The sequence below is a fragment of the Cavia porcellus genome, unplaced genomic scaffold, assembly GCF_034190915.1.
Source record: "Cavia porcellus strain 051 isolate PalLab524CR breed Dunkin Hartley unplaced genomic scaffold, mCavPor4.1 scaffold_17, whole genome shotgun sequence".
NCBI classification, from domain to species: Eukaryota; Metazoa; Chordata; class Mammalia; order Rodentia; family Caviidae; genus Cavia; species Cavia porcellus.
Window position 1 is genome coordinate 72836293 of NW_026947500.1, and position 10299 is coordinate 72846591.

Consider the following 10299-nt stretch of genomic DNA (forward strand, 5'->3'; position numbering starts at 1 on the left):
GGGTGGGATCCGGGCCTGCAAGTCTCTTATTTAGAGGGGAGCCAGGCGCTCCAGAGACTGCAAGGTCAGCCTTCATGTGTTTGACCAGTGTCCGTGTCAGCCAATCAGGTTAGGGGAGATTAGTCAGTCAGCCAATGGCGAGGCCGTATCCGGGTGCGGTGCCCGGAAAGAAGGAAGTGGGTGGGGCTTTTAGATGGGGCATGAGTGGCGTGTGGATCAGCCAATGGGCGATGGGGTCCGCCTTCTGGGGGCGGGAACTGGCGGTGCAGTTTCGTCCGCGCAAGCGCAAGGAGGTGTCCGAGGCAGGAGGTGGAGGCTTCGGCCCTCTAGGTGTCTGGACCTTCCCGGGACTCTGGGCCGCGGAGGTGCGGACGGGCTTGGGCCTAGGCCGACGGGCTGGGTGAGGCCGGGGCGGCCCTTCAGGGGTCCTTGGAGTACAGGGAGGGCGAGAGACTCTGAAGATGAGAACTTTTGGAGAACCGCATTGCTGACCGGGCCAGCGAGGGGCGTGGCGGCCTCAGGGATGCTGGAGCGGGGACGTTAGGGGTGGGCACACCTTGGGGAGACGATCCGTTCTCGGGTGGGGGCCTTTGCTAAGTGAGGGCAGAGTTACTTAATCTTGCCAAGGTCAGCGGTGCCCAAAGTGGGCTTGCAGAGCTGGGCGTCGAGGCTCAGGCCTTGTCCTAGCGCCGGGGAGGCTGAATCAGGAGGGTCTCTGAGTCGGAGGCCAGCCTGGGCTACATATCGAGATCCTGCCTTAAATGATAAGGAAAACAGCGAGCTTTCGGCTGGCGGGGGGCTGGGAAATACTTGTCATGTCGGCTCATGCATGTCCTCCCAGCACTTTAGGAGGCTGAGGCAGGCGTCTTGTCTTGCAGGCCGCGCCCAGCCTAGGCTAGTTAGTGACCCACTGAATGGAGGGCCTCCCAGAGGAGGGAGTTTGAGTCAGGGGCTCACTTTGTAGGTCAGGCTGGCTTGCAGTCTGCCTGCTTCAGCCTTCCAGGTCCTGGCTCACAGGTGGGCCCGCTAGTTGCTAGTCCTGGCTCACAGGTGGGCCCGCTAGTTGCTAGTCCTGGCTCACAGGTGGGCCCGCTAGTTGCTAGTCCTGGCTCACAGGTGGGCCCGCTAGTTGCTAGTCCTGGCCTCTGGGAGAGCACTGTGGGCAGCAGCTGTCTGTTTAGCAGGGGGAGCTGCTGAGCCCTCACCCGCTGCTTGCTTTCTTTCTCTCCAGTGACTGCGCGTAACTTTGGCCGGAGCAGACGCTGCTGCCCGGCGGCGGGTGGCCACCATGTCCACTTTCCGGCAGGAGGACGTGGAGGACCACTATGAGATGGGGGAGGAGCTGGGCAGGTGAGCCGGCGGTTGTGAGTAGCCGCCGTCCCCGTCTGTCACCTTGCCGGACTGAATGAGTCAGGGTGTCGCTGTGTGCTGGAAAAACGGATTTGGACTTTGGAGCCAGGCCGACCCAGCCTGCATTTTCTCCCCAACGTGTGTTCGAGATGTAGAACTGCATTGTTCCCGTAGGTGTGACGCCTAACAATGGAGCCTGGCCTCAAGCGGGAGCAGCCGGTGCTGGCCGAGCGCTGGCCTTGTCCTTCAAGTCCCTGTTGGGGCCACTGGAGATTCCGCAGCTCTTGCTTTCTGCCTGGGCCAGTTTTTAATCACTTCCTGCCGGGCTGGGCGGCGCCCCACCCCCACCCTGGCCCCCAGACTGGCCAGGCCCCGTCCCTCCCATCCCCCCCTTTTTTGTGGAGCTTCAAACCTTATTTGGTGAGCCGCTGCTGGGAGCCGCCCGCCGCCCATGATGTCACCCGAAGGGAATGTAAATAGCTGAACCCTGGGTCGCAGCCACCACCACTGCCGACCGCTGCCGCGGGAGTGTGGCTCAGTTCTCCTTTGGGATCCTGAGGTCCTGCAGGAATTTCCTTCCTTTGGGTTCTGGGAACAGCGCTGTGTGGCTGAGAACGTGTCAGGGCCTCCCGTCTGGGTCTGGAACTGACTTGGCAGAGATCCGAGAAATGTAACCCCGAATGAGTCGCCCTTCAGTGTTCCTGGGGTTCTGGGGCCCCTGTGAACGCTCTGATTCTCTGTATCCAATGATGTGTCCACCGTGTGTCCTCTTCCGGCACAGAGTCCTGTTCACTGTTGTTATTGTTACTATCATTGTTATTTTGGTGGTTTGGGCAGGGAACCCGGGGTCCTGGCCTGAGCCGCAGCCCTAACCTACTAGGGTTTTTGTTGTCTTTTTGAGACAGTTCAGGCTGGCCTCGTACCTGCAGCGATCGTCCTGCCTCAGCCTCCCGAGTGCGGGGATGACAGGCCACCCTGGGCCGAGGCCTGTTATTTTTTGTTTCTTTCTGTGGAGGTTAGCAATGGTTAATATATTGCATATTGTTACCTTCTCAGTGGTCGCTCAGATTGTGAGACAGAGGTGTGAAAGATGAGCCAACAGTGGAAGCTTCTGTTTTGGGCCGGTGCTCGTGGTGCTCGTGGTGCGCGGTCGGGGGTTAGTGCAGTCCCGAGTCCTGCGTGTGCAATGCTTCCTGCTCTCCCTTCTCCTTTCCCCCACCCAGCTCCCCCCCCTACCAAGCAGTCTCCCCCTGCTTACTTTACATCTTTGGTACCTCCTGGATGTCACTGTCTGTCCTTTACCCTAGGGAAGCTTGTTGTAGTTTTAAGGTAGAATCTCACTAAGTTTTCCAGACTGGCCCCAAACTTGGGATTGTCGTGTCTCAGCCTCCCAGATAACTGGGCAGGCGTCACTGCACCCAGATGGGTTTCACTCGGGTAGCAGTTAGTGTGGGGCGGGGGCGCCGGGCATGGCCCAGAGGCCTCCTCCGTGCCTGGCGCTGGCTCTGCCACCGAGGCGGGCTCCTGCCGGGATGTTTCTGATGACGTTTGGTTTGCTCGTCGCTGCCACCCTCGTGGCCTCCGCTCGAGCTGTGTGGATCCATCTCAGGTGCGCACACCCCGGCCAGGGCCAAGCCAGGTCCCCATGCTTTCCGTCCCCTGATAATCACTCCTGTACTCCGCAAGCTCAGAATGGTTTGTGTCGATTTTTTCCTTAGTTTTTTGATTTTTGTGGATAACAGGGCTGGAACCCAGGGCCTTGCACATGACAGACACCGCTCCGCCTGAGCTGGGGTTTTTGTTGTTTTCTTTTTGAGGCAGCGTCTTGCTGTGCAGTCCGGGCTGGCCCTGAGCTCACTTTGCAGCCCAGGCTGGGCTCAGACTCGCAACAACCCTCCTGCCTCAGCCTCCCGAGTGCTGGGATGACAGGTGTGCGCCACCAGGCCCGGCTAGTGGTTTGTGTGGTTTTAAACATAATGTTACTGCTCAAAGCTGGATGTGGCGCTGGGGCTGCTGAGGCTGTCCTGAGCGCTGTGGGTGCTGAGCAGGGGCCCTGGCCTCCACCCACCCTATACCAGGTGCGTCCCCAGGGTGACAGCCCAGCCTCAGGTCTGTCCCCAGAGGAGGTCTAGTGTTGGCAGTGGGCGGAATTGCTGCTGGCTGGGGAGTTGTTTGGTTTTCCCAGTGCGGCGGCTTGAACCCAGGGCTTCACACGGGCGCCATCCGCACCCTTTCCATCGTACACAGTGCCTGGCTAAGTGTGCAGGGTGGTGAAGCACGTGACCCTCCTGCCTCAGCTCCAGAGTATCTGAGGTATCTGTGACCCACGTTCTAATGCAGGCATCCTGCAGGCACAGGTTCGAACTGTACCCAGTGTTTTAGGGTGATGTTTCCCATCGGTGCCCCCCACTGTCCCCGCTGGCTTCCTGTCACTGTGACTGTCACCCACGTCATTTGTGTCTGCCCGCTCTGTGGCGTCCCAGTCAGTGTGTGGTGTTTGGACCCAGATCTGAGGCTGTGACTGTGGGGATCACGGGAAGCTGGGGGCTCAGCTGTCTTTTCAGCCACAAGCAGGGCAGAGGGCCGAGGTGAACCCCAGGGCCCAGCAGCGCCCTCTGCAGGACAGGGTTGTGTGCACCCAGCCGGCCGGGCTCAGGGCTGGGCCTCAGGGTGGAGGCTGCTTGCCCTGGGGTTTGATGTCACGGTCAGCGTTAGGGGTCCCTTAGTGACAAGTGGCGGTGAGCGGAGCCGGGAGTGGGATCAGTTCATGGGGCGAGTGTCTGTGGCTGGATGCAGGGACTCATATGTTTGCCGTCCTTGTATGTGGTGGCCCCAGCCACTGTCCTGGAGCCCAGGACAGACAGACAGACATGCTGGAGTGCGGAGCCACAGGGATTCTCCGGCCTGGTCATGTCCCTTCCGTACCTTCCCGGGGCCTGGCTGAGCATGGGCGGGGAGCCCACGGTGCGGGGCGCTGTGAGAGTTTTCCCTGGTTCAGGGGATGAACCCAGGGCCTTGGCCCTGAGCTCTGTCCCCAGTCCTCAGTCCCCCTTCATTGGGACAAGATCTCACTGTGTCGTTCCCGCTGGCCCTGACCTCACAGGGAGCCCAGGCACGGGGGCCTCGGCCTCCCCAGCTGGACTTGGCACCAGGCCTTGGGGAGGCCGTCAGCGACACCCAGGCTCCTACCCGCGCTGTCCAGTCCCATGTGCCAAGGCCCCGTCAGGGATCCGGGAGGGCTCTCAGTCCTGGGCACAGAAGCCCAGGGTCGGGGTGGGGCAAGGCCTCCCCTGCTGGGCGGCTGGACACCCTCACCAGGCCACCCTTCTTACAGGAAAGGGAGGTGACAGGCCGTCCAGAGAGCCTCATGTCTGCTTGTTAAGGACCCCGTGTCCAGAAGCAGCCATGGTGTACAGGGTGGGGACTCGGCCATGACACAGCTCAGCTCATACCAGCCACTTTCATTGATTTAGTTTTTGTTTTTTGAGACAAGATTTCGTTCTGTTGCCCAGGCTGGCCTCAGATCCAAGGTAACCCTCCTGCCTCAGCCTCCCGAGTGCTGGCTTTATGGCCTGCGCCCAGCTGCAGCTCCGCCGGCATGTGCGTCCGTTTGTCCCCTCCCAAGGCTGGGGCTGAGCCCGGGATGTGCGCTGAGCCTCCTCCTCAGCCGCTGTTTGACTTCTCTGTTTGGGTTTTGAGGAAGGGTCTCGCAGCCACTAAATGGGCCAGGGGTGGCTTGGACTTTTGATCCTCCTGCCTCTGCCTCCCAGAGTGCTGGGGTGACAGATGTGCATCCCCGGCGTAACCTTCTGAGCAGTGCCCAGACCATCGCGTGGAGGCTGTGGCAGGACATGGTGGGGGTGGCAGGCTCCCCTGCAGTCCTCACCTGTTTGACAGTGTGTGTGCCCCGTCTGCTGTGCCGTTGAATGAGCTTTTAAAACCGAGCCTTTTTTTTTTTTGCTTTGGTTTTTGGTTTTTGGACGCAGGGTCTTGCTCTGTTGTTCAGGCTGTCCTTAAATTCACTGTGCAGCCCAGGCAGGTCTGGAACACACAGCGATCCTCCTGCCTCAGCCTCCTCCTGAGCGCCAGTGCTGTCCGGTGCCTGAACAGTTCCCGGGGGCCCACTGGGGTGGCGCGTCTGGGTGGGTGGGGAGCCTGGACGCCCACCGAGCCCCGTGGCCCGCTCACCCGCCCTGCCCTGCCCTCCCTTCCGCCCGCAGCGGCCAGTTTGCCATCGTGCGCAAGTGCCGTCAGAAGGGCACGGGCAGGGAGTACGCGGCCAAGTTCATCAAGAAGCGGCGCCTGTCGTCCAGCCGGCGCGGGGTGAGCCGCGAGGAGATCGAGCGCGAGGTGAGCATCCTGCGGGAGATCCGGCACCCCAACATCATCACACTGCACGATGTCTTCGAGAACAAGACGGACGTGGTCCTCATCCTGGAGCTGGTGTCCGGCGGCGAGCTCTTTGACTTCCTGGCCGAGAAGGAGTCGCTGACCGAGGACGAGGCCACGCAGTTCCTCAAGCAGATCCTGGACGGCGTCCACTACCTGCACTCCAAGCGCATTGCCCACTTCGACCTCAAGGTGAGCCCCGGGGCGCCGGCCCGCCCCCCAGCCACCGCCACCGCGGGCCCTGGCCCCGAGTCTGAGCCGCAGCGGTCCCCGCTGTCCCCAGCCCGAGAACATCATGCTGCTGGACAAGAGCGTGCCCAGCCCGCACATCAAGCTCATCGACTTCGGCATCGCCCACAAGATTGAGGCCGGGAATGAGTTCAAGAACATCTTCGGCACCCCCGAGTTCGTGGGTGAGGCTGGGGCTCCTGGGGGCTCGGGCCCGGCGTGGGGGGCTGTGCGTAGCCGGCCTCACAGCCCCCTCCCTCTCCCGTCCCCCCAGCCCCCGAGATCGTCAACTACGAGCCGCTGGGCCTGGAGGCTGACATGTGGTGAGTGCGATGCCCAGTCCCCGCGGGGCCTCCTGCTGTGGCCCGGGTGCTGACCCTGCCCCGTGTCCCCCAGGAGCATTGGTGTCATCACCTATATCCTGTGAGTACCTGGACGGCCCGACATGGTGGATGCTGAAGGGAGGCGTGAGTGGGCGAGCGGGTCACTTGCTGTCGCCATGGGGGCTCGGGAAGGTGACCCCACTGTGTGGTGTGGCCACGGGGCACAGAGGGGCAGAACTCGTCTCCCAGGGCCTGCCCCTGTGGCCTGTCCTCTCCTCCTGGGGTGGCGGGCACAGTGCCCAGGCCTCTGGGCCTGGGAGGGGTTCCAGGAAGGCTGGAGGGGTCCAGGCCGTCACCTCCCCGCCTGCCCCTGCCTCTCGCCCTGACGTCTGGGCACCTGGGGACCGTCCCTCCATCTTTATGACCTCAGCTCGAGCTCTTTTTAGCATGTGCCCCACAGGGGCTCCCTTGATGTCCCCCAGGCTCCCTGGAGTCCCATGGCACTGCACCCCGGCAGAGCGGGTCAGCAGGCTCTCCTGGGGGCTGGACTCTGCGGGGACCCCTGGGGACGGTGCAGGGCTCTGATGCCCTGGTCCCCCCTCCTCTGAGTGGCCCATAGCCAGCGCCAGCGTCCAGTGGCCAGGGAGTCGCTGGTGATCGGGCAGCAGGGCCCTGAGCACTGCTCCTGTGCCTCCCGCAGGCTCAGCGGAGCATCCCCCTTCCTGGGGGAGACCAAGCAGGAGACGCTGACCAACATCTCTGCAGTGAATTACGACTTTGACGAGGAATATTTCAGCAACACGAGTGAGCTGGCCAAGGACTTCATCCGCCGCCTGCTGGTCAAGGACCCCAAGTACGGGCGGGCGGGGCACCGAGCTGGGCACCGCACCTGGCCCCAGGGCTCTGCCGAGCTCTGTCCCCAACCCTTTTCAAAACACTTGAATTTTAGCAGTCCTGCCTAATCCTCCAGGGTGCTGGGGTGACAGGCTTGGGCCACCACATCCACCCCACTATGTCCTCGGGGTGGGGACGCAGCTCAGTGGCACGGCCCTGCCTGGCAATAACAAGGTCCCGAGTTCGATGCCTAGTACCAAGAAAGACAGAAGTTTGCATTCACTGCCAGCATTTCCATGCCCCGCCATGTATTTCGTATAGCATTCCAGCGACTGCTTTGCCCAAGTCTGGGACTGGGCTGCCGGGAGCTCCGATGCCCTCAGGTGCCGCTGCCCTCCTGGGCCCGCACGTGTCCAACCTACTCGAGGCCCGACCCGGCCCCGGAGGGAACCGGCCGCACCCTGGGGCTTGGGGTCCCGGTCCGACGCCCAGGGGTCCACTAGCGGGGGGGTGGGGGGGGGTGGGGGGGTGGGGCGGGGACGGGGACGGGGGGGGGGGGGAGGACGGCCCAGGTGGCCCCGCCTTGCCGGCGTGGTCATGGTGACTCCCGGTGACTCCCGGGGCTCTTGCAGGAGGAGGATGACCATCGCGCAGAGCCTGGAGCACTCCTGGATCAAGGTAGGCGGTGCCGGCGTGGAGGGGGCGGGGCGCCCTCCCGCCCGGCGCCCCCAGTCACTGTCCGCCCGCCCCAGGCCATCCGGAGGCGCAACGTGCGCGGCGAGGACGGCGGGCGCAGGCCGGAGCGGCGGCGGCTGCGCGCGGCGCGCCTGAAGGAGTACACCATCAAGTCGCACTCCAGCATGCCGCCCAACAACAGCTACGCCAGCTTCGAGCGCTTCTCGCGCGTGCTGGAGGAGGTGGCGGCGGCCGAGGAGGGGCTGCGCGAGCTGCAGCGCGGCCGGCGGCTGTGCCGCGAGGACGTGGAGGCGCTGGCCGCCATCTACGAGGAGAAGGAGGCCTGGTACACGGAGGAGCGCGACAGCATCGGCCGCGACCTGCGGCGCCTGCGGCAGGAGCTGCACAAGACGGAGGCGCTGCAGCGGCAGGCGCAGGAGGAGGCCAAGGGCGCGCTGCTGGGCGCCAGCGGGCTCAAGCGCCGCTTCAGCCGCCTGGAGAACCGCTACGAGGCGCTGGCCAAGCAGGTGGCGTCCGAGATGCGCTTCGTGCAGGAGCTGGTGCGCGCGCTGGAGCAGGAGCGGCTGCAGGGCGGGGAGTGCGGCCTGCGCTAGCTGGGCGGCCGGCGGCCCTGCCCCGGCCCCGGCCCCTTCCCCGCGCCACTGTCGTCTCCATCTCGGCACGCCGGGGCCCTGGCCTGTCCCCCAGCCCCGGTGAGGCCCACCCTCATGGGGTCACCTTGCCCCACCCTGCCACCGTCATCTCCTGGTGCCCAGCCGCCAGGCGGGCTGCTTCACACCCTGCTCCAGGGGACCCCGAAGGCAGCCACCCGGCCCTGCCTGCGGACCCCAAGGCCCTCCGCGGCAGGCGGGGACGTCCCCAGCCCGGGTGGGGCCTTCACGGGTGGCCAAGCCCGGCCCCTGTAGTCGAGGGGTCCCTGTGGACTCCGCGGACTCCGCACTCCCGCGTGCCGATGTGCCTGCTGGAAGCCAAGTGGAATAAAGTCGCCTTCCCTGATGGCCTGTGAGGGTCCCTCGCTCCACCTCTGTCCCCACGTGTAACCTTGAAGGGAGGGGGGGAGGCCTGGGCCCCACAGCTGTGCTCTGCACCCCCGGGGCGCCCCCTCTGGCCCTCACCTGGCTCTGAGCCCAGGTTCTGAGCCCTCCCTGGTCCTGGGCACGGCTGTGGCCGTTTAGTGTTAAAATGATGGTGCGCATGCATGGAACAACCTCGCCCTGCCCTGGGCGTCCCGCCTGTCTGCGGCGGATTCGCCTGCCTGACCGTGTTGAGTGGCAGGAGGTCCGTACTGATGCAGGACACCCCTCGGCCAGGACAGGACTGCAGCGGTGACATCAGTGTGGAGGGACCTCTAGGATGCTGCCCTCTAAGAGAAGCCAGACACGGCACGCAGGGCGGGCTCCACTGACAGGCGACTCCAGAGACGGGAGGTGGCCTCGTGGGTGCCAAGGACTGAAAGGGGACAGGAGACTCACGGGCAAGGGACCTGGTTATGGGCAGGTGACGGAGGATGTGGAACAGCGCTGACAGTCACACACAGAGGGTGGGCATGCGAGAGCTTATGTTTCAGCAGTCAGAAGGGTAGCCCGGGCACACGTGTGTCCTCCCAGCACTTTGGGAAGGTGAGACAAGAGGAACTCGAGGTCAAGCCCAGTGTGGGCAGCTTAGCGAGGCCCTGCCTCCAAACTGTGCAGAGGGCTGGGGCTGGGGCTGGGTTTGAAGGCCCAGTACCAACAAAACTACCACCAACCTGCCAGCGCCACTCCAGGAGCCAGTCAAGCAGCAAGTCTAGGTGGCAGCAGGCAGCTGGCTCCAAGTCCCCAGTGCCACAGCTGTGGCAGCCCAAGGAGTCACCCACCAGGACAAGTGGCTCAGACTTGTACACCGGTGCTCCCAGCAGGCTGAAGGCGGAAACAGCCCAGTGTCCACACACATGGCCATGAGAGGGGTCTGTCCACACTGGAATACAATGCAGCCAGGAAAAGGAAGTCCTGACACTGTGACAGCCTGGCTGGGCCCTGAGGTCACGCACTGCAGGGCCCCACTCCCACGAGGTGCTTACCATCACTGCTCTGCGACAGGAAGGCACTGGGTTCAGTCCCCAGTACATGAATAAGAAAGGAAAGCGCAGTGTCTCAAGTAGGAACCCAAGCCCCCAGGTGTCCAGCCCTGGCCCAGGGCCCCTGGCTTCCTGGAGCAGGTGCAAGCCCACCTGGGCACTGCATCCCTCCTGGGTGTCAGCAGGAGCCCTGTGAAGTTGTGGCTTCAGCTGGTGACACTGCACCCATGCTACAACCCAGGCACCCTGGACTTCAATGTGGCCATGGTGCCATGGTGGAACTGGCCAGGCCCCTGGTCTTTATCAGATACATCCAGCCCATCTGCCTCCCCCTGGCCACCTAAACATTCCTGGTGGGCCTCAAATGCATGATCTCAGGCTGGGGAAACACTTGGGAAGGGAACAGTAAGTGGGCACCACAAC

At 63.5% G+C, this 10299-nt stretch overlaps 1 protein-coding gene across 1 annotated transcript; it reads left to right on the forward strand.

Moving 5' to 3' along the window:
* Window positions 1–231: 231 nt before the first annotated feature.
* Dapk3 (death associated protein kinase 3) lies at window positions 232–8816 on the forward strand. Its single transcript, XM_003461038.5, has 9 exons — window positions 232–365; window positions 1232–1350; window positions 5571–5931; window positions 6023–6152; window positions 6242–6290; window positions 6364–6390; window positions 6991–7143; window positions 7757–7802; window positions 7877–8816. Exons 2-9 carry the CDS (start codon window positions 1289–1291, stop codon window positions 8411–8413), a joined length of 1365 nt encoding a protein of 454 aa, XP_003461086.1. The 5' UTR covers window positions 232–365; window positions 1232–1288; the 3' UTR covers window positions 8414–8816.
* Window positions 8817–10299: the final 1483 nt, after the last annotated feature.